This window comes from Apiospora phragmitis (assembly GCF_038363925.1).
Source record: "Apiospora phragmitis strain CBS 135458 chromosome Unknown utg000010l:1.0-9815664.0:1.0-9183399.0, whole genome shotgun sequence".
In the NCBI taxonomy this organism is placed as follows: domain Eukaryota; kingdom Fungi; phylum Ascomycota; class Sordariomycetes; order Amphisphaeriales; family Apiosporaceae; genus Apiospora; species Apiospora phragmitis.
The window spans coordinates 2,370,116-2,392,865 of NW_027117409.1; the positions used below are offsets into that span (position 1 = coordinate 2,370,116).

General features: G+C 54.1%; 8 protein-coding genes across 8 annotated transcripts; 6 read left to right on the forward strand and 2 right to left on the reverse strand.

The window, feature by feature from the left end:
- Positions 1 to 559: 559 nt before the first annotated feature.
- PG994_010497 (uncharacterized protein) lies at positions 560 to 2,030 on the forward strand (the record flags this gene model as incomplete). The annotated part of the gene is made up of 3 exons (XM_066861906.1): positions 560 to 595; positions 678 to 1,947; positions 2,008 to 2,030. 3 exons carry the CDS (start codon positions 560 to 562, stop codon positions 2,028 to 2,030), a joined length of 1,329 nt encoding a protein of 442 aa, XP_066711016.1.
- Positions 2,031 to 2,811: 781 nt separating this feature from the next.
- PG994_010498 (methyltransferase) lies at positions 2,812 to 3,663 on the forward strand (the record flags this gene model as incomplete). Its single annotated transcript, XM_066861907.1, has 1 exon — positions 2,812 to 3,663. The coding sequence occupies one exon, from the start codon at positions 2,812 to 2,814 to the stop codon at positions 3,661 to 3,663; it is 852 nt and encodes a 283-aa protein (XP_066711017.1).
- Positions 3,664 to 4,344: 681 nt separating this feature from the next.
- PG994_010499 (uncharacterized protein) lies at positions 4,345 to 5,979 on the forward strand (the record flags this gene model as incomplete). The annotated part of the gene is made up of 1 exon (XM_066861908.1): positions 4,345 to 5,979. One exon carries the CDS (start codon positions 4,345 to 4,347, stop codon positions 5,977 to 5,979), a length of 1,635 nt encoding a protein of 544 aa, XP_066711018.1.
- Positions 5,980 to 6,537: 558 nt separating this feature from the next.
- On the reverse strand, positions 6,538 to 7,733 carry PG994_010500 (hydrolase tropI; the record flags this gene model as incomplete). Its single annotated transcript, XM_066861909.1, has 4 exons — positions 6,538 to 6,632; positions 6,687 to 7,401; positions 7,468 to 7,517; positions 7,607 to 7,733. The coding sequence occupies 4 exons, from the start codon at positions 7,731 to 7,733 to the stop codon at positions 6,538 to 6,540; spliced, it is 987 nt and encodes a 328-aa protein (XP_066711019.1).
- Positions 7,734 to 8,602: 869 nt separating this feature from the next.
- On the forward strand, positions 8,603 to 10,534 carry PG994_010501 (replication factor-a protein; the record flags this gene model as incomplete). Its single annotated transcript, XM_066861910.1, has 3 exons — positions 8,603 to 8,649; positions 8,712 to 8,881; positions 9,282 to 10,534. The coding sequence occupies 3 exons, from the start codon at positions 8,603 to 8,605 to the stop codon at positions 10,532 to 10,534; spliced, it is 1,470 nt and encodes a 489-aa protein (XP_066711020.1).
- An 817-nt stretch (positions 10,535 to 11,351) lies between these two features.
- PG994_010502 (uncharacterized protein) lies at positions 11,352 to 12,421 on the reverse strand (the record flags this gene model as incomplete). Its single annotated transcript, XM_066861911.1, has 2 exons — positions 11,352 to 12,346; positions 12,409 to 12,421. 2 exons carry the CDS (start codon positions 12,419 to 12,421, stop codon positions 11,352 to 11,354), a joined length of 1,008 nt encoding a protein of 335 aa, XP_066711021.1.
- Positions 12,422 to 17,027: 4,606 nt separating this feature from the next.
- PG994_010503 (uncharacterized protein) lies at positions 17,028 to 17,728 on the forward strand (the record flags this gene model as incomplete). The annotated part of the gene is made up of 2 exons (XM_066861912.1): positions 17,028 to 17,465; positions 17,534 to 17,728. 2 exons carry the CDS (start codon positions 17,028 to 17,030, stop codon positions 17,726 to 17,728), a joined length of 633 nt encoding a protein of 210 aa, XP_066711022.1.
- A 3,237-nt stretch (positions 17,729 to 20,965) lies between these two features.
- On the forward strand, positions 20,966 to 22,573 carry PG994_010504 (uncharacterized protein; the record flags this gene model as incomplete). The annotated part of the gene is made up of 1 exon (XM_066861913.1): positions 20,966 to 22,573. One exon carries the CDS (start codon positions 20,966 to 20,968, stop codon positions 22,571 to 22,573), a length of 1,608 nt encoding a protein of 535 aa, XP_066711023.1.
- Positions 22,574 to 22,750: the final 177 nt, after the last annotated feature.

Sequence of the window (22,750 nt, forward strand, 5' to 3'; positions counted from 1 at the left end):
CTCCGTTTGACCCGACCAACCCTCTCAACTCCATCATTCTGCTGCTCCTAAATTCATCTGCCTGATTCATTCCTAATCTGCCTACTTACTTGACTTACGTGTTCTAGTCGTACTTTGAGCCTGGCGATCAGCAATCCAACCTGCGCCGCCTGGACGAAGCCACAATAGCTGACCCCTAGTGACCGGGGTTGCACTGAAGACCGCCCAGAAGCACTGCCACGGTCCCGTCGTCACCAAAACTCAGGCGGGCGGGCTCCCAAAATCGACTCCCCCCCCCATTTTGAAGTACACCCAGAACCCAACCGAACTTGCGTATACCTTCCATGCAAGCATTTGGCGCAAAGGCAATAACAGACTCAACCTTCGCGAGTTTCCAACTTTCTGGACGTCTGGAAACTTAGACTACCACGCTTTCAGCAATATCACATTTATCAAGCATCTGCGTTTCTACCGGCTGAATCCCAGCAGCAGTCACATATCCCGCCAGCGACGAGTTTGCCCTCGATAGTCTCCCATTTCTACCCCGCCATCCGGCCACCCTATACGGAATACAGTCAAGATGAGCTTCAAGGGGTTCCAGAAGACCCTTACCCGGGTGCGTATTAAGAAGTGCAATTTTAATACGCCTATGCGATCTTGGCTGCAGGTAAACTAATATTGCGCCGCTGGTATGATAGGCACCGCAACAATTCCGCGCCAAATTTAACATGGGCGAGCACACCAAAGATGCCGTATACATCGATGCCGAACGTCGGTTCCAAGAGATGGAGGCCGAGACAAAACGCCTCCACGATGAGTCGGAAAAGTACTTCAAGGCCATCAATGGCATGCTCGCCCACCAGATCGAATTCAGCAGAGCCATGACGGAAATCTACAAGCCCATCTCAGGCCGCATGTCCGACCCCGATTCGCTGGTAGTCCACGGCAACCCCGAAGGAATCCGTGCCTGCGAGGAGTACGAGGCCGTGGTCAAGGATCTCCAAGAGTCCCTAAAGCCAGAGCTGGAAATGATCGAAGCGCGCGTCATCCGCCCTGCCGACGAGCTCCTCGACGTCATCAAGGCTATCCGGAAAACGGCGCTTAAACGCGACCACAAGCAACTGGACTACGATCGCCACCGACAGACCCTGAAGAAGCTGCAGGACAAGAAGGACAAGACGGCCAAGGACGAGAAGGCCATGTGGAAGGCAGAGACTGAAGTCGAAAACGCGACACAAGAGTACAACTACTTCAACGATTTGCTCAAAGACGAGCTTCCCAAGCTGTTCACGCTTGAACGGCAGTTCATCCAACCTCTGTTCCAATCGTTTTATTATATGCAGCTAAACATATTCTACACGCTCCATGAGAAGATGCAGAGTTGCGATATTGGGTACTTCGACCTTACCCTCGATATCGAAGAGGCCTTCCACCAGAAGCGTGGCGATATTCAAGAGCAGATAGAGAAGCTGAGCATCGTGAAGTTCAAGACGACGGGGCAGAAGAGGCCGCCAAAGTACGGCCGTCCAGCATTGGAAGCTGGCAAGACACCTGCAGCCATTACTGCTGGGCCCTCTTCAACCAACTCGACCTCGTCAATGCCGCAGATAGAATACCCCCAACAAGAGGAACCCGAGCCTGCAGCCGATCACCCTCCCCCACCATATTCTGTAACCAAACCCTCTGTTGCTTCGCCCATGTCTCCATCAATGAAAAGCCCCACATCGCCTGCTCTGGCGGCGGCTGCTGCTGCGAAAGCGAAGCCCCCACCGCCGAAGCCGAAGCCTAAGCGACTAGCTGGAGCGCCGACGGGGGCGGAAATGGTCACGGCACTTTATGACTACTCGGCGCAAGCAGAAGGAGATTTGACTTTCAGGGCAGGTGACGTGATAGAGATTGTTCAACGGACACAGAACGAGAATGAGTGGTGGATCGGGAAGCTGAACGGAAAGCAGGGCCAGTTCCCCGGTAAGTATACCTGTCCATCAATTGGCTGAGATGGTATTCTTACTGACGAGGGACTTCCAGGTAATTATGTGAGAGTTGGCTAGAAACCCGCTCCCTCTCAAGCGCGACGGTCTTGTCCTAGACAGACCACTACATAATGTTGTAATTACCCACGTCTTTTTAGGTTGCACTTATAGAGAGAAGAAGCATGGAGCAGCTACACGACTCAGGCTAAAGATGAGCAACAATGTCAACTCAGGTCAGCAATACCCAGTAAAGAGGATAGCCCATTGACAAGAGAAGAGATAACGTTCATCTCCTCCTTATCGTCCATACAGAGCAACATGTGTGTGTAGTGCCCCTGACCCAACTATCAGAATGTGGGCCGTTCACCGGTTTCACTTTGGCAAGCTGAGTTTGCTCCAACTGAATCGTGCATCATCCCGTCTTTTGGTCATACCAATCGAATCCGAAGTCTCGAGTGAACCTGCAGTCCGACGGCTCTCCGTATGGTATGGTATGTAAGGGTACTGTGGCGCACCTGAGTGTCTTGAGATTCGCATGTACGCCTTTCATCATGACTATTGACCGCCATTTACGGGCCATGATTTCTTATTCCAGCGTCACACGTCACACTGCAGCCATTTCATCCCATCAAGCACAGAAGATGAGATCCCTGTCATTAGTACATAAACCCGAGGGCCCGGGAGTTTGTCCTCGCTTTGCTGAGGCATTAAAGACCGTTGGGAGGTGTGTTCTACTTGAGAAGTGGCAATCAATAGGAAATCGCGTATATCCAAAAATAACAGCACAGCGGACTAGTCGGTCCTATATCCGAGGAAAAGGCACTGGTTGAAACAAGAAAAGACGTGGGAAAACATAGACATGGCGAACACCGAGGGCTCAGCACCGGCGCATTACGATAGTTTCGCAACGTCGTACGACGAGATATGGCGGGTTCCTGGGATACGTCCCCTTTTGCCCCTTTTGACCTCAACCCTCGAGGCCGTAGGGCCACATAGGGACATCGCGGTTCTGGACCTTGCGTGCGGAACGGGGATCGGGCTGCGCGTCATGCACGCCCTGGGCGCCCGCCGCCTCGTCGGCGTGGACATCTCGACGCAGATGCTCGAGGTGGCCAAGTCGACCACGCCCCCCGGCACTGAGCTGTACGCAGCCGACTGCGCGCGCCCGCTGGCGCAGACGGTGCCGGCCCTGGCGCAGGAGCAGGGCCGCTTCGACGTGGTGCTGGGCATGTGGCTCCTCAACTACGCGCCCACGGCCGCCGAGCTCGGCGGCATGTGGGCCAACGTCGCCGCCTACCTCAAGCCCGGCGGCCGCTTCGTCGGGACCATGGAGAATCACGAGGCCGTGCTGGCGCCCCGGCTCCAGAGCGGCAAGTACGGCGTCACCGAGACGGCGCTCAACCCCCTGCCGGGCGGCCACGGTGACGACGGGTTCCAGGTGCACCTCCGGTTCCTGACGGACCCCGTCGTCGAGTTCGACGCGTTCCGCATGAAGAAGGACGTCTTCGAGCGGGAGGCGGCCAGGGCCGGCATGATCAACCTGCAGTACAAGCAGCCCGGCCTCGACGAGGTGCGACAGATGATTGCCGAGGGCATAGGCGGGCCGGAGGCGGCGGACGAGGCGTGGTGGGCGGAGCTGCTCGACGAGGCTCCTAACCTGGTGGTCATGGCGAAGAAGCAAGGTGTCTCGCAGTCGTGGCTTTCGAATTGACTCACTCCGACCTGAGCCAGATATGAGACAATCCCATTTCTTCTTGCGCCTTCTGAGGCCAAATACTATGTATTTATAACTTTCTTTCATAGATGGCAATCGCGGTTATCATCCTTCTCATTCGATTGGCTGGTCGGGTCTCACTTCGTCATGGAGGAGTTGTTGATGTTGTTGTTTATTTGCACCCGCATCACTGGCGGACCTGGATTGTTTACTTCCACCTCCGTCTATATTCATCACCTCGCTGGCGGCCTGCAGCCATAATACAAAAACCCATTACATAGCTTCCCCCAGGTTTTGATCTCCGTATGACAGTTGTCGCATTCGTTTCACTTCGTTCGGTCCACTGTACGTTTCGTTTCATTAGGTAAGAGAGGTTGGTTGACCAAAAACAAGGATCTTGCCTCCAGACAAACAGGCTATACGAAAACAATGCCATTGTTCATCGGCCTCATCAAAATTCCTGAAAGACAGAGGGCTTAGGCCTTAGAAGGGCTCTTGCGTTTCTGAAGGAGGAGAAGGCCTTCTGTTTAGTTCTTTGAGCTAGTTTTTCGAAATAATACCAGCCATCGCGACATTAAAGACGTCAGCAACAGCGACACCCACAAACTGGGCGTGCATACTCTTTGCCTTGAGATTTCCAACCCAAACTCATTGCTATTCAGGAAGGGCGAGGTAACCATGTCCTCTTCTTCGCGGCACCACCGTCGCGGGCACGCCCCCAAGGATTCGGGCATCAGCATGGCAGCCAAGCCGGAGCCGGACGCCGCGCCAACACCACCGCCTTCGTCATCGTCGAAGAAGGAAGACTATTTCATCTGTGAGCGCTGTAAGCAGCCTCGCGCGGTCTATCGTCGGCTCCCATACCTGAATACGGGCGACTTCGTATGCGACTACTGCCACCAGCCGCCGACCCTGAAAGAGGTCCGCGATGTCTCGATCGTCTTCGAGATGAAGTGGTGCCGGCAGGGGAACCACGAGGCGCCCGCCATCAACTTCCGTGACGAAGGCAACATGAGCTGCTACCACTGCGCGGACAGGTGCGCCTTGTACCCGTCAAAACCTCTGCCCGGGCTGCCTCTGCGGCCAGACTCGGACTCTCGTTGGGGGGAAGGGGCGGCGGCGGCGGCCCCTGGAAATGAAATGGAGCAACAGAACCACGGTTATCATCATCACCATCACGCTGTAACGCAACAACGGCAACGGCAGGAGGAGAGACCGCAGATCCAGTACTACTCTGGTTCTTACAAACCCCGGGGGCATTTTGAGAACTCGTCTCGTCCTCCGAAGACATTACAGACCTATCATCCGCAAGTTCGCCCTCCTAACATGGGGAACTATACAATTAAACCAAAAAAGTCCGCGCCGCTACAGCGATTGGACCCAAACACTGAGTTGAGAGACCGACCCCAACCCCAGCCCGAACCCAAGATACGTCCCGTCTATGGTGGTCGTACATACCACGAAGTTCCAAATCCCAACGAAGAAACGCCACTGAAAACTCGGCGACGCCCTTCGATGACTAGCCACCACGAGCCACGAGCCTTACCTCATGATGACATCTTGAAAACCTTCCCACCACCACCCTCAAAAGCGGTCTCTGCAAACCGAACACCCAGCACAAAAGCCCAGGCCCATCATTATCATAAACCCCAGCAGCAGCAGAAGCCTCCGCAGCAGAGGCGGCAGAAGGAGAATCAGCGCCCACCGCCCCAAAGTTCCTACGATATACCCCCTCTGGTCCCCTCTTGGGAGTCTGATACTCATTACTATCAACCCCACCACCACCAAAACCCGCCTCAACAGCAGAGACAGCGACCCCAGTCACCGCCGCCGCCGAAGCGCCCAAAGCCCAAAACCCAATACGACAAGCCCCCCGCCGCGCCCTCCTGGGAGCTCAAGATGCGCCGCGCGCTGGAGCAGAAGAAACCGAAACAACAGCACCACAACCGCAGCCACAGCCTCGAGCCGCAAGCCTCGACGGAGCAGGCGCGCGCCGACAGCGAGGTGCTGGGCCCGCAGGCGACGTGCCCGGCGTGCGGCAAGCACCGCCCGACGTACAGCGAGCTGATCGAGGCGTACGGGTTCTGCTTCCACTGCCTGCGGCGGCATCTGATGGCGGCGGGCGAGCTGCTCAAGTGCCCCTCGTGCCGCCAGCTGCTGACGCGGCAGGACTTCATGAAGTACGACCGCGACGGGCTCGTGGTCAAGCGGCGCACCGAGGAGTGCGTGGGCTGCCAGTGGCGGCATCGGAACGGGGCGAAGAAGCTGAGCGCGGTGCTGTGTGGGGGGCCGGGGTGGGTTGATACGTCGTAGAATCCAGGCTAGAGGGAGGAGGGCCCCCCTTTCGAGGGCGGGTAGGAACTGTTGGGGTAAACCAGGGGCTATGATACAATCTTCAGGGGTCTAGACTGATTTTCTCTCTCTTCTGTTATTGGCAAAACAAAATAAAATAGGACAATGATTTAGGGTATAGCGGTATTGAGGAAATAGGAACGAGACAGAGGGTAGTATGAGTCGCCAGAAGCGATCAATCAATGCATCATTATCAAGTAGAAATCAATGAATCAACTCATTCACTCATGCGCAGCTAAAGTAGATCCAACGGGTTAACATGGCCTTTCGTATAACGCATGACTCTAGGGCTACGAGGCTCGAGCTATATGAAATTCGAGTCTGATTCTACGGCTGTAGCCACACTTGTCAACCAAAGCAGTGCGTATTCGCATATAACCTTCTCACAAGAGGCAGTGCTGCAGTTCGTACCGATCACACCTCGTATTGATAACCTGACCCATCGATGTCCGTTGAAAACCCTTTGACCTGAACGCCGGCTGGTACGAAAACCCCCTTACGACAATCGCCGGACTGCAATCAATGCTCCTTAAGCCACTTCAACATTTGCTCATGCGCAGTGGCTTGCGCGTCCTTGATATGAGCGTCCTCGTAGTCACCAATCACAGCAAAACCTGCATCAGAGTAAGTTTTCTCGCCGCTAATATACTCAGATTTCAAGTACGTACCATGTGGAACTCCAGGATAAACCTGGACTTCATGCTCCAGGTTGGCCTTGGACATCAAATCCTCGCCCTTCGTTCTCACCTCGTCAGGAAACATGGGATCGTTCTCTACGCAGACCAGACTGATAGGCTGCTTCAGTCCCTCGAAGTCGCTTGGGGAAACCAGTGTCGCATGTGCCAAAGCACCGGCCTTGATGAAAGGACCCTTGTTGTGCAGGCCGGCTCCTTCGCCAGCCTCTTCGTCGGCGGGCTTTTGCGCGCCCGACCAGCCCGCCTGCGCCGGAGTGCGCTCGGCCGCCAAGAGCAGCACGTAACGCGCGCCGAAGCAGTAGCCGACGGCGTAGACGCCATCGCCCGCCGCCACGGCGTCTGCGAACTCGGACTTGCAGGCCTCGATGACCTTCTCGAGCAGCGGCATGACCTTCTCCTCGGTGTGGCGGGCCAGCCACATGTCGATCATGAAGGACTTGGCGGTCTCGACGGCCTTCAGCTTGAAGTTGTCGAGGAAGGAGGTGGAGGCCTCGGCTTCGGGCAGGGCGGCCGAGTTGGGGGCCGGGTCGCCGCCGAACATGTCGGGCATGACGACCACGAAGCCCTCGTCGGCGAACTTGTCGGACTGGATCTGGTTGTTGGCGGACTGGAGGCCGGTGCCGCCCGTCAGGAGCAGCAGGAGCTTCGCCGGGGAGGTGGGATAGGAGGCGGGCTTGGAGATGTAGGCCTAGTGTCCGGTTTATTTCAATTAGCTAGGCCAGCACGTTTGCGATGGCTTCTTGGGACTCTTTACGTCGACATCGCCGAGTTTGCGGATCTCACCCCGAGGGGCTTCGCCAGCAGCTACAGTGGCCTAGACGTCAGCAAAACGGTCTGAACCAGCGAGTTTCCAGTTCAAAGTGTAGGGATGTAGGTGATGGAGCCAAGCATACGAGTTGGCCTGTCGGTGGTGCAGTGCTCGCCCATGGTAGGGCCTGTCTGGGCAGGCGTGTCGCCGGGGATGATCGTCTCATTCGCATCGCTCTCGGGAGCCTTTGTCGCTAACTCGGGCTCAGACATGATGACTTCTTTAAAGTAGAAAGTACCTCCCTGGTGAGTTACGATTATATAGATAGAATGAGTATCGGAGGTTTGTCTAAACTTGGCCTGCTAAGTCGCGGTATAACATGCAACTTTGTTGACGTTGGCGTGAAGAGGTCCGGAACAGAATGCAAAGGAATGGCTGTAATTAGTACAGGACCCTGAGTTCGGTGGTTTCACCGCAACAAGTGCGGCATCGCGGGGTGACGTCGTAGGTTCACTCAACTCAAAACATTAGCATTCCTTCCCCAAAAATTACCGACACTGTATATCTACATTTCTGATGAGTATTACAGAATATCTTCCTATTCGTTCATCAGGAATACTACAAATTGGAGCGGGTTGATAGCTCATCTCGTCGGATATCGTCCTGTATCTATATTTACCCTCTGCCTATTTCGTATGTCTCTATGCACAGCTGTATCTGCTAACCTAAAGTAAGAAGTAAGAACAGCCCCGCGGGGCCCATCCCAGTGATCCCAATGCCTCGAGAATGCTTGCCCCGCGCGGTAGGTGCCTAGAGTACATCTTAGTAAGTGGCGGCTCTCAGCTGGCAGAGTGGGCGAAAAGTAAAGATAGTACGGGGCACGCTAAGGCTGCCGGGTTTTATCAGCTGTCGGGTTTAGGAAAACCACTTAAACAATTGCACCACGAACCTCGCCCCGTCGCGTCTGGATGTCGCGTCCCGTTTTCTCTCCCAACTTTCGGCGTATAGACAAGCCCCGAAAAACACCGTCCCTTCTCTAGACTTCGCAGAGCGGAACATATCCTCGTTTTTACACACCAGACCTTGGCTATCACCTATCTTTGTCAGACCTTGTTTTTGGTATTGAGAACTTGACCTCAGAATGTCTGTTGCAGAGGCCAAATCGGCCATAACGCAGGGCGCCTTAGAGTATGGCCACTCTCCTCCCCTTCGCGCTTGCTTGAGCCTGTGAACTGACGCATCTACCGCAGGGCCGTCTTCGACGACACCAAGAATGTCGACCAGCGCTTCCCAGTCCCCGTCTTGCAATGCCTCCAGATCAAGCCCTTAGCTGCCCAGCCCGCGGGTGGAGCCAACGTCGAACGTTACCGAGTTGTCCTCAGCGATGTGCGGAACTACGTCCAGTGCATGCTTGCGACACGTACGTTATGCCTGCCCTCTCACCCCGGGAATCGCCCTTTCTGACAACTAAATAGAAGCAAACCACGTCATACACGAGGGCCAGCTGGTCCGAGGTTGCATTGTGCGCGTCAAGTCTTACCAGGCCAATTCCGTGAAGGGCAAGAAGTAAATACCTTGCCGCCGCCCTCCTCACTCTATCCATACTAATGAGTTTGGCCAGCATTCTGATTATTCTTGACCTTGAGGTTGCCGACAATCTCGGAGTCCACGACCGTATCGGCGAGCCTGTCGCGTTTGAATCCAAGCCAGCAGCTCAAGACGGCAATACTACCATTGGTGGCTCAGGCTTCTATGGTGCCAAATCCGAATCTCCAGCCGTCAAGTCAGAGTCCCTCCCTTCTCGAAGTGCGCCTCAGAAGAGCGGTTCAGCAAACCACGGCGGTGCTGTCATTTACCCCATCGAAGCCCTCTCCCTTACGCACACAAATGGACCATCAAGGCTCGAATTTCCGCCAAGTCGGATATCAAGACGTGGCACAAGCCTTCTGGCGAAGGAAAGCTGTTCTCGGTCAATCTCCTCGACGAGAGCGGTGAGATCAAGGCGACCGGGTTCAACGAGCAATGCGATCAGTACTACGACATGCTGCAGGAGGGCAGTGTCTATTATATCAGCAGCCCTTGCCGCGTACAACTTGCCAAGAAACAGTTCAGCAATCTTCCGAACGATTACGAGTTGACGTTTGAGCGCGACACGGTCATCGAGAAGGCAGAGGACACTTCTAATGTGCCCCAGGTGCGCTACAACTTTGTCAACATCCAGAAACTCCAGGATGTCGAAAAGGATAGCACCATCGACGTTCTCGGTGTTCTCAAAGAAGTTGGCGACGTGAATCAGATTGTCTCCAAGACGACGCAAAAGCCATATGACAAGCGAGAATTAACCCTAGTTGACGACTCCCAGTTCTCCGTACGCGTTACCATCTGGGGCAAGTCCGCAACTGCTTTTGATACCCAGCCCGAGTCAGTGGTGGCTTTCAAGGGTGTGAAGGTGTCGGACTTCGGGGGCCGCTCGCTGTCGCTTTTATCTTCAGGTACCATGTCTGTAGACCCTGATATCGAAGAGGCGCACAAGCTCAAGGGTTGGTACGACTCTCAAGGAGCAAGCGGAAGCTTCAACACACACAACAACATGTCATCCATGGGCGCGGCGACAGGTCGTCAAGATCAGACCAAGTCCATCTTGCAGGTTAAGGATGAGAACTTGGGCGTGGAAAACCCGGGAGGCGACTACTTCAACCTGAAAGCAACTGTTGTTTACATCCGTCAGGAAAACTTCTGCTATCCTGCCTGTATGAACTCAGATTGCAACAAGAAAGTGATGGACTCAGGCGACGGTACGTGGCGATGTGAGAAGTGCCAGGCCGACCACCCTCGACCCGAATACCGCTACATCATGAGCATCAACGTCAACGACCATACAGGCCAACTATGGCTCAGTTGTTTCGACGAGGTCAGTCGTATTATCATGGATGGTATGACTGCCGACCAGGCCATGGAGTTGAAGGAGAACGACGAGCCCTCACTGGCTGCTAAGTTCGAGGCTGCCAACTGTACCAAACTCAACTTCCGCGTGAGAGCAAAGATGGATACATATGGAGAGAACCAGAAGTAAGTTACTGCCAACCTACAGCAACAACAACTTCCAACGACTAATTTGTTTGTATCAGGATACGATACCAAGTGATGAATGCGACACCGCTAGACTACAAGTCGGAGGCCTTGCATCTGGCAGACATGATCAAGCAGTTTGACATCAACTCATGATCGACTGCGTGATACGATACTGTATTATTGGTAGCAGCTGAGCAAGTCATGATTGCACGTAATACCACTGGTGTTATGCATACAAGCGCAATCGATGGGGTACGTTTTGTTGGTTTTGGGATTCAGAAGGTATGGGAGAGGTATGGGATGATACAAGTATCAGCCATCATACACTAGATGAAGAACTACAAGAAGACTACACTTGACTATATCCGTGGTGTATACGATATATAGCGCGGAGGATAGAGGAAACGGTAATGAGATAAGATCAGTTATGTCTATAACCAAGAACGATACTTGGAGACTTCCTGCAGTGATCATACGCTCGATTCTGGTGACAGGCAGTCTGGCGGTTTCCTTGTGCTTGTTGCTATTCCAAGGCGAGATTTTGAGTGCGAAAATCAATCCTGAAAGAAGTATATGGGTCATAGTATCATAACACTTGGGGAGAGTACTTATTTATAAATTAAGCCGTGTCATGGATTTGGGATACGACAGCTTGTGTGGACTGCGCGAAGTTGGCTGTCACTCATGCGTTATCCTGGATCAGGATCAAATTGAGTAAGTAGGCATATTGATTGTATGTTCATGGGACGGTTTGATTAAACTGCATAAGCCCATCATGATTATCGGCCCCAGTTGATAGCTACTTCATCTACTACTCCCTACGAGATGGTGCAGATGATCTTGCCCGTGATGGAGTTGCTCTCCATCAGCTCGTGGGCCTTGACGATGTCCTCCCAGGGCATAACGGTGTCGATCAGGACCTTGAGCGCGCCGCCCTCCTGGAAGTGCGGGATGTACTCGGCCAGCTTGTCGCGCAGGCGGGCCTGGTAGTCGGGCTCGCGGCTGCGGAGGGTGGAGCCCTCGAGGCGGACGCGCTTGAAGAGCAAGGGGCCGATGTTGACGTCGGCCGGCAGGACCGAGCCGCCCATCTGGCCGAGGGAGACCCAGCGGCAGTCGCGGCCGGCGACGTTGAGGTTGCGTTGGAAGTAGGGGGCGCCGATGAAGTCGACGATGAGGTCGACGCCCTTGCCGCCCGTCGCCTCGAGGATGCGCCGGTCCCAGTCCTCGGCGGTCTTGTAGTTGTAGGCGGCCGTGGCGCCGAGCTCGCGCTCGACGAAGCGGCACTTGGCGTCGGTGCCGGCCGTTGCGAAGACGGCGGCCGCGCCCGCGTCGCGGCTCAGCTGGATGCCGGCGATGGAGACGCCCGAGGCGCCCGCGTGCCACAGCACCGACTTGCCGGCGCCGGCGAACTCGCCGACGAGGTGCAGCGCCTGCGTCGCCGTGATCCAGGTCTCGGGGATGGCGGCGGCCTGCTCCCAGCTCAGGTGGGCCGGCTTGTGCAGTAGCATCTTGGATGAGACGGCGATGTACTCGGCGTAGGCCCCGCCGTACGCCAGGCCGAACACGGCGTCGCCCACCTGGAAGTTGCCGTGGTCGCCGGCGCCCAGCGACTCGATGGTGCCCGAAAACTCGACGCCGAGGGTGAGGGGCGCCTGCGGGGGCAGCGGGTACTTGCCCTCGCGCTGCAGCAGGTCCATGCGGTTGAGGCCGAAGGCCTTGATCTTAACCAGGGCGTCCCCTTCCTTGGGCTCCGGCACCGGTGTGGCGTCGTTGATGAACAGAGCGGAGGCCGGACCCTTGCCACCCTTGGTGTCTGGTAGAATTGCGTGTAAGTGACGAACGGAGAGCTCGATTTCTTCTTTGGTTGCTACTCACCGACTGCCCTCATCTTTGAAGCTGCCATCTTTCTTTTTTCTCTTTCACTGTGTAAATAGACAGTAACGTAGGACAAAGCTGTGTCAGCCAAGACCAAATGTGACCTTGCTTTAGTAGTAATATATGTGACGAGAATGTGTGTCTCGGTCGTTGCGTCCTGTTCTGTTTCACGGTCACGACATGGGCAACACCGAAAAAGACCGAAGCCCCGTGTATGCTGCTTATTAACTCAATATAAAGTCCGACGTCACTCTTGCAGCTCTTTCAGCGACACGGCCTGAATGCGGGGGGCATTGCGATCAAGAGGGTCCACGGCAGGCGAAGCTAAGGGCCTACTAAGTCCCGAGAGGACTCCGTCTTGTCAGATGCATACTGGTAATGCCGCCGCCGCCGCCACCGCCGCCACTGCTACAGCGCATACCGAAACTCGTCAATCACTCTGGCATTGCTTCCCTATCATCTTTTTCGGAATATCCCAAGGTATCTGGATATATGTCTCTGGGGTATATCTCGGCTGGTTGCTTGAGCTGAAAGAATATACCCACACCTGCATCGGCCAGAACTCGTGGTGGAACGTGGCACAGGCGCAGGTCTTGCTAGATCAATAGGTTGAGTATTTCAAAGTGAGTTAATTGTGGGTGTTGCAATATTGCCCATCTCCATGTCCTAAGAAGTCGATCATAGATCATAATGCGGCCCCGCGAATGTGGTGGTGTGAATGTCCATAAGCCGTCGTTACGTCAGAGTAGGCATGTGGAATGTAATTGGCCTGTTCGGAGGTGTTACACCACAAGGTATGGCTTCACATATAGAAGATGGCGAGGGCAGCTGTCTCACTTGAGCCAGCCAACAAGCTTTGTATTATCCCAAGACAATGTCAAATCACGGTATCGAGTAAGATGGTCGATTGGACATAATTCACCGGGTCTGTTGTCCACAAACATATCCCGTTGATCGAATTCAGAGAAGCCTGCGCCTGTCGCAGGCTGGACGCAGCAGCTGTAACCTGAAAGCTAACATGGACTGCATATTGAGAAAGAGCTTCCGTCGGTACAGACATGAGCATATATGGCGATTGTCTCGAAATCTGTGCCGGCTGGGAGGTGCTGAACACTGATGGCCAACCAAACAGCAGCTCTGGCGCCTGTAGTTCTTCCGATCTTCCGATACAGAGGCATTCCAAGTCAAGACAGTCACTTTGGTGTTGAGCTAGGGTCGTCGTACAACAGGTTGGGGTTTCGAAATAGTTGGCTTTCTGGTAGCAATCACATACGAGGGTCGCTTGTATGTCATCAGGACTCTCGAGTGGTGTGTGTATGTGAGTAGAAACTCTGCAGGCACGGTTAACGCTTGGCTTGGTAGAGCGGGAAAGAAGTCGCGTTGTTTTGATTTGGTTGTGGTGCATCTCGTCGTATGCCTCATTTACCAGATTCGAGGTAATCTTGTCCGTTTGGGTCAATAGGCTAACATGTGGAAATTGAGCAGTTGCCAAATGCGGCATGGTCACTCCGCTATGGGTCGACTGCGGTAGCTGATGGGAAATCTAGGCCCTCGGCTTTGGGACCAGACGGCCTGGGTGCCTGGGTTTCGCGGAAGCGGTTCTTCCAACCCCAATAGGTCTGGTAGGCGAAGCCTATCATGCGTGAATGAACAGTTAACTGACTGTAATACGAGAATGTGAATAGCCTAGGTAGGTTATCGCTGAATGTTCGTTGGGGGTTCCTAGCACATAGAGGCCATCAAACCGGGTTATTACCTAGTTCCATCAGATACTCACTCGCTTTTGGCAGTCCGTCGGGCATGGCCGTGACTAACCTAATGCCCGGCGGACGACTTGGGCAAGGGATGGAGGGCATTTTCTAATTTTCTTTAACGGTGGATCATATCTTCATACTTAAAAATATCGTTATCGCGATCGATGATCCTATCCTCATTTGGGGGAGGATATGGCCCATACCCAGGTAGTCACGGGTCGAGACCACGACGATCGCGCCCTAAATGCGACGGCCGCGGAAGAAGAGGAGTGGTTTTGTTGACGACGCAAGCTCGACAGTGGGAATCCCAAGCTCGATGGAGAATGGAGAACGGGGACTGGGACTGGCAATGGGAAGAGGTGCCAGGTGCTCTTGGCACACTAGCAGGCCTTCCAAAGTCAATATTTACCAGCTCCTAGCAGATATCCTGGCTTGCTCCGGATGCTGGTGGCAGGTGCTTGGTCAACCACGATGATGCCCCATTTTGATGCCTCAATAGATTGTGTGTTGAAGGACAAGGCGCAATAACGAAATACGAGCATGACATTTGAGTTTTGGACATGCCAGCACCATGTCTATCCACAACGACAACAACGTTGCGGAGAATGGAAGCGGTCCCACTCGATTCCGTGGCCGGAGACGAGGAGGCATCTGCTTCACCTTCAAGCACGACAGACGGGGGCAATTTCGCTCGACAATCGTCCGATCAAGCCCATGGCCATATCATCAACATGGACCATGTGAAAGTCTTCAGCAAAGACAGGTTGAAGCCAGAAAATTCCGTCGTCAGCCTGGGGCAGCTGCTGACAGTACTGCTGTAAGCAGTGCTACAACCTGGAATCCTTCCAATTCTCTCTCTGACTGGCCCTTTTTCTCTGACACATACATAGGTCAGCTTGTACCGCTTGTTCATTCCGTCTTTTCAGGGCGGCGTCAGTCCGTTACTCCAAATAGAAGCCAGCTACGCGGAACCCTGTCTATCGACATGTAGCCTGGCCAATAGCACCTCTTGCTGGGCAAGTAATCCTAGTCTTCACATCGCTGCTATACGGGATACGCTACATGCATACCTAGCTGGCATTCTTATGTACTCGTATTGCTATTGCTACCTGGAATATGTAGTACATTTTCTTCCAGCTCAAGAGACCAAGCCAGCCGCGACGGTTCTTGGGTAGGTAACGGGGTCAACTACCAACCTCCATAAGCACAACACAAGCTGAATGCGGGTAATGGAGGTAATGTGCTAATCTGTTCCTGCAGCAGCGTAACTTTTCGTTCGTTAGCCGACATTGTTCCTGCATTTAGCCCAATCGCTTGCAGGTGCTCGCTGAGCACTGTACGTATGTATGTATGTAGTATCATTGGTAATAGCCTCTTCTGACCGTTAAGGACCTGCTACCTAACCTTAAACGAGCTATTGCCCTGTAAACTGCCGCCAAAATCTTAACATGGGATTGACACCGGCGCTGCCCGGCGGCGGGGAACCCGAACGCGCCGACTTTCCAGAACGTTTTAATGGTTTATGACGACTTCAAATCCATGCGCATAGCCACTACGTCCATACCGATATGATACGGCGGCTGAGCCGCTGGTGGATGGACGGCTGATTTTAGAACACTTTCATCGGTCAATGCTATAATTAATGACAGTGAAGCTGGCGGGCAGTCAGTGAGTGAGTTGCTGACCGAGAGAGAACCAAGGAAAACACAGACCAGTGGCGCTGTAATTTCCCATACCCTTGTCTGCAGCTGCGAAAAGCTGTACCTTGCAGTAGTAGATTGCACGCCGACAAGCCGCCATCTCTCTCCTCAGCACCGCCAAGCCAATCGCCAGAAAAGAAAGGATGGAAGGAGAAGAAAAAACTTCTCCGACCAGTCAGGTCTGTTCAACCTACAGCTCAAGGCGACAGTTCCACATGATCACGTCGAGCAGATCCAGGGGTAAAGGGTTAGGTTAGCGTCGAATGTACTGCCACACACTGATTCCGCCCTCTAGCATACCTCTTGTCCCACGAGGTGTTACGCCTCGGCCAAACCCGTTGGGGCCTTTTCCTCCAATTGGAGGCGCCAGATACGGGCTGCGAGAGCCAGGAGCCAGCCGTATCTACCGCCTGATTTCGCATCGTCTCTGCCCCTTTCCGGCTCATTCTGCCCATGGTCCCTAGTGCTAAGACGAGCGGGCGTGGAGCTCTCAGCTAATAGTATCGTACAAGTTCAGACGGAGCCATCTGTACTTGTCTCCAGTACTCCACCCACCCCTTGATTTGTGATAGAATTGACAGCACCGTCAATGCACAATCAACGCCCGCCCACTCCCCCTTCCACCCCCGTACCATGTCAGATTCTGGAAGACAGTGCCTTTGATTCGATCGCAAAGCGAAATAAGCTGGCAAGGCTAAGGGAGGATTTCAGCCTGTCGACGCTATGGTGGACCCCCCGGCTACATAGTGAGCGTATAGTGGGCAAATAGGTAAAGAGCAGGGGTGGCACTGTCGCAGTGGACATGGAGTAGCAACGAGAGAGACAGAGGCACTGACAGGATGGCGACCTTCTTGTCGTGTGGTGGTGTAGATGTGGGTGTGTCTGTGTCTGTGTGTGTATGGTGCACCGGCGAACCACCCACCCCATGTCTTGACTTTAGTTCCCATGTCGGCAACTCTGTATATAAGTCACGTCTCTCCATGATTGACAACTCTTCTTTCCTTTCCCTCCTCACCCACACACGCTCACTAGCAAACAAACCCTGACTTATCAGTCACATTCATTCGTTATTACAGCATACCTAATTTGCTCTAACTACCTAATAATCCTCACGACAATCAACCACTCTTCCCGAGTAACCTAATACCCCGACAAATCAGTCAAGATGCAGTACTCTTTCGCCCTTGCCGCCCTCGTTGCTGGTGCTTCCGCCCAGTACCAGGTTGCTCCCCCTCCTGCTGCTGCCAGCTCCAGCTCTGCTGTTGCCACCACCAGCGCCACTCAGGCCGTTACCTCTGCCACTAAGAGCACCGCCGCCGTTGAGTCCAGCAAGAGCACCCCGGCCGCCACCTACCCCGTGATCGCCACCACCAACGGCACCACCATCTCCTCGCAGGTCGTCAAGTACACCACTGAGGTCGTCGACAAGTACACCACCTACTGCCCCGGCCCCACTCAGATCACCTACGGCACCAAGACCTACACCGTCACTGCCCCCACCACTCTGACCATCACCGACTGCCCTTGCACCGTCAGCAAGCCCGTCTTCACCACCTCCGCTGTCCAGTGCAACGGCGCTCAGTGCTCCGGCAAGCCCGTTCCCGTAAGTTGCTTACTACTACCCCTTTTTGGATATATAGAAACCACCGTACTGACTCGATATTCCTCTAGCCCCCTACCTACAACAACGGCACCGTTCCCGCTGTCCCAGCCCAACCCACCACTCTGGCTCCCGCTCCCACCGGTGGCTACCCCACCCAGCCTACCAAGGCCACCACCCCCGGTGCCCCCATCCCCACTGCCGGTGCCGGCAAGGCCGCTGCTTTCGGTGGCCTCGTCGGTCTCGTCGGTCTCCTGGCTCTGTAAATCGACCTTGCTTGCTTTCGCATTCACGTCTAGCTCACGATTTTCTATGTCGATAATACTTTAATTCGTGGGATGATACGCCCTTTTATGACGGGAAAGCAGTATGGTTGGTTTACGGGGTTTGGTGTGGGTTGGACTTCTGGGAGTATACGGCAACAATACGGTTTCTTGCATTGCGCTTGGGGGCCCTTGCATAATCTGCAATGCGCATTTTTCGGCCAGGCTTGCAGGATTTCATCTTGATTCTTGTAATATCTCGTCTCGGTGTTGGGACAACAATACAAATCTCGCCACGGAGGATTTTATCGATGTGTGCGGTCTCCAAGAACCCTGGGATGGACAGCAGAGAATGGCGTTTCTTTCTACGACTTCCTGCCGCTAATTATACTTGTTTTCGATAGAGGTCTATATGGGAAAGAGATCGCTGCCTCTGGCAAAACAATCAATCCATCACAGTTCTTCCACTACCTATCTCCGCTTCGCCCAAGAAGTGTTCTCCCCATGTTTTTGTTTCTATCCTCGTGCTTTGCCTGCTTCTCTTTCCTGTACAAACTTAAGAGTCACTTTGTTCAATATGTAATGGCAGAGCCGGGGAAGTTTGCAACCACGAAAAAGCTGGATGTTTTATCGGTCTTTGCTCAAGACTTTGTACACCCGCGGGTGTCAGCGAGCCTTCCTGTACTATAGATATCAAAGGCAAAGTTGACATTCGCCAGGAAGACCGAGTTTTGGTCTGGCGCCTCAACCCTTCTTTTCTCTTCTCGCGTGTGTCTGTGTGTGCTTAGGTGAACTAGCTGGACTCCGTGTGTATACCCAACTATATGTATGACAAAAGGCGCCGCTGAGCCTTGAGATCCTTCCCGTTCCCTGTGGCACAATGGCCTGCATCTGGGTAGATCGATAGAATTTCCGGGGCTCTGCATAAATACACAACAGCAAACATGGTGGACGGACCAGGACCTGCCATCCCAAGTAGATGGGATGAAAATCTAACAAGGTTCTCTACTTCAGAAAGCTCCCGGCGCGATGGGGTATACTCCGTAATATCTAGCCGTCCGTTCGATCCTCCCATTGTGTCGGTAATGGAGACCCTTAGAGTTGTCGGAGACCTTTCTTTCTTTCTTTCCTTCTTTCTCTGGTCGGACGTTTTCTATCTCGCGTAGCATTTGTCTCATATTTTGAAACTGCCCTATATGTGTTTACTTTCATCCCTTGCGGGCCCTATCCCTCTATGGTTGCTACTCTGTTCGGCTGATCCGCCCGGATTGGCGATATTGTCTCGGTTGATCAGCGGGGGAGGGACCATGGTCAAACCGGTTTTCATCCCCTACCACGCGTCGGGAAAAGAGAAGAAAAGAGAAGAAAAGAGAGAGAGAGAGAGAGAAATTGCCCCGACCCGAGATCCTCAGTTGAAACATGAGCCATCGCGAGGTCACTCTTTCTCGCAACTGACTGCAAAACATAGGACGCCATGACGCCCCGACTGACCACATTCTCTACGGTCATAGCAATTTAAGGTCAAGATCGACATTCAGAGTCTCGATGGGCTGCTGCCACTATTGCTATTTTTACTATTACTTGCTTCTCTCATTCGGGGATATTCGACATCCAAGACACAAATAATTAATTTTTCAGAGTTGATATAAACACACAGCCTAAAGCAAGGTGAGGGGGTCCAATCGCAGCCCACAGACAGAGATGGGGGGGGATCGAAGTCGTACGCGCAAGCAGCCAGGTCAAGGCCGGTTTGTGATGAACCAATCCCCAATTTCCCTGCTCCTGCTGTACCTGCAGTAGCGTAACCCAAAAGAGACTAGAAGAGAGCTGAAGCTGAGTTGTTTCTTCCCCCAAAAGGTCCACTGGCGCTTGTGCATCCACACCCCCCAACCTGTACCTGCATACCTGTGTAAGTATCCTAAAGCGCCTGAGCTGAGATATGACTGGCAGGCCGAAAGGGATCACGGTAACTGCACGCGGCAGAGTGACGCGCTCAGTCAGTCAGCTCAATCTCGGTCAACTGTGGGCACACACCAATGAGAAAATGGGTCTCGAAGATTCTGCTGCAGGACGCGCATGTGCTTATGCATGGGCAAATTAAAAATAGTATTTGATGATACGTACTTTATGTACATGGCTCTTTCATTCTGCGTGCTAGTAGAGCAGCCGGGTATGTATTGTAGATGCCGTATCGTATACGCCATTATTCTTGGTCCACTTCGCGACGTACATGTCATAATGAAGTACAGACAGTCCGTTAGGTACCTACACAGGAGCAGCTAAGCTACTTGATGTAAGTACAATACTCCGTACCAGCTGAGCTCTTTTCCCCAAAGAGACCAATCGGAATTCGGATTGGCCAAGATGATGTTCAGCCACGTAGGACGGCGTTGAAACAGCCCGAGCCTCGGGGGTAGCCCCCGCCTTTCTGGATAGCCCATCAAATAACAAAAGCCGTTTGTCGACGGTGCAGGGGACTATCTGTTTCTTAGTTTCCCGGTGCCTACCTCCTACCTATTAGCTGTCTGGCTGCCTCTCCGCTCTATCGATCTATCCCTTACCGACATGTTAGACTGTTGCTGAAGTGCGGTGCCCACTCCTCGCCGGCAATGGCCCGGTTGTTGGCGGCCGAAAGCCGAGGTCGTCTTGTCAGGAGGTCATGCCGTCAGACGTTGTTCTTGAGTGAGGTCATTGAGTTCCTATGGGAAATGAATGTTGTTGCGACTATGCGCATCTGTCCAATGGTCTCATACTGCAGCGATTGGTGGCAGCTGTGTTAGTCAACAAACAGTTCACTACAGCGCTTGATAGCACTTTATTAGTGGTATGACGTAACATTTGAGCAGTGAGCAACCCTCCCACTCTGTTTCTTAGAAGGTCGAAGAAATATATCAAATATACCTAACAAAATGCATTCCTACATAGATATATACATGCCTTTTACAGTCAGTTTGGGTCGGTAATTCTTGTTTCCGTGAGTATCCTAAATCCACTGAAACCTGCTCTACGAGATTGTCGAGCATGACCTCAATGAAGTGAAACTGCTGCTGACTTGGACCAATATCGCCACCAAAGACGTGGCGGGGTTCTGAGCACACGCCCATTGCATCATAGGTAAGGTAGTCAGCCATGCTTGGCTGCTCGATACAAAGATATCCAATCCATCAATTTCACGACTGCCAAGCTGTAACCAGCCTTATCTTCTTCAATAATTCATCGCGGTAGTAAAGAATAACCAAGATGAAGCCATTTCCAGAAGCATCTCAGGCGCGCCCAGCGACTAGCTGGGTCCCGCCCGTCCTCCGCCCACGGTTTACATGGCGATATGTCGCCTGCTCGCTGGCCATCGGCTACGTTCTCTACAGCTTCGTGGCATCCCGCCATCTGCTCGCCCACCCACTGCCACAGTACAGCGGCCCGCATGCCGTCGGGGCTGTCGACATTGAGGCGTCCGCGTCGTCGCCTCGGCTCGTCGACCCGGCCCGGTTCAGAGCGACCAACGAGAATGCATTCGAGTTGCGCACCTTCCTCTTCACGCTATACTACCCGGCATCCAAGGGGCAGCACGTCATCAAGCACCACCACGATTGGATTCCCAAGCCCCTCTCGGTGACCGCGGCTGGCTACGCCAAGTTTGCCCACATTGGCAACTTCTTCACAAATGCCTTGTTCACCGGCGCCATCAAGCTGTTGGTGGGCAACATCAAGATCCCCACCGGCGTCGACCTACCACTTCTCGGGGACAAGGGCGTGACCCTCGACTCATCGTCCACTTCTTCGGAGTCGTCAGGCATTCTGCCCGGTGACGGCGACGAAGTAGAGAAAATCCTGTTGGAGCGCACAGGACATACCACCCAGGAGGGGTACCCCGTCATCGTCTTCTCCCACGGTATGGCGTCCAGCCGGACAGATTACACACACTACGCCGGCGAGCTGGCTTCGCGGGGCTACGTGGTCGCCATGCTCGAGCACCGCGACGGCTCCAGCCCCGGGTCGATCATCCAGGAAGCCGGGCGCGCCGACGAGACCCGTCTGACGTTCCGGATGTCGGAGGTCGAGTCTGCTGAGGGCCGCGACCTGAAGGAGGACGACTTCAAGAAGGCGCAGCTCGACTTTCGCCAGGCCGAGATCGAGGAGGCGGTGCGCGTGCTGCGGCGCATCAACGCCGGCGACGGCGCGGACGTCTTCGCCGCCAACCCGCGGCGCGAGGGCGCGCACCTGCACGACTGGGCCGGCCGCCTCGACACCGACGGCATGATCGTAGCGGGCCACTCGTACGGCGCGACGGGCGCGATGCAGGCGCTCAAGGGCGGCCCCAGCCAGCAGCGCCCGTTCCGGGGCGCCATCATCCTGGACCCGGGCAAGCAGAGCGGGCGGCTCAACGACGACATCGACGTGCCGGTCCTGGTGGTGCACAGCAACTCGTGGAGCAGCAAGCGGTCCATGTTCTACGGGCGCGCGCACTTTGACACTGTGCGCGACATCGTGGCGGGCAACAACAAGCAAGGGCACGACTCGTGGTTCTTGACCTCGCTCGGCACGTCGCACCCGTCGGTCACGGACGCGCCGCTGCTGGAGCCGCGCCTCCTGAGCTGGACCACGGGCGCGAAGATCGACGTCTACGAGGCCCTGCGCCAGTACGTGCACGTCTCGGAGGACTTCCTCAAGTTCCTCGCCGACGGCGGGAAGCGCAACCTCTTGGCCGAGCCGGCCGAGTTCCCTGAGTACGACGAAGGCAGGGGCTTCGGCAAGTGGAAGCCCGGACAGGGCGACGACGACACCAAGGAGAAGGGGGGCGAGTGGGCGGATTGGAGGAAGTACTGGCAGGTGCACGTCTCTGCTGCTTAAGAAGATATAGATGGAAATCAACCGCCACTTTACCATATGGATGGAGAATTACGACGACACGACAATATATACTACTCACGCAACGAAACTACAGTTGGCTGTGTTTGAAAGACAACACATGGTTTCTGCGATTAAGATTGAATTTATACTGATAGAGCAAGGTGGGATAATAATATA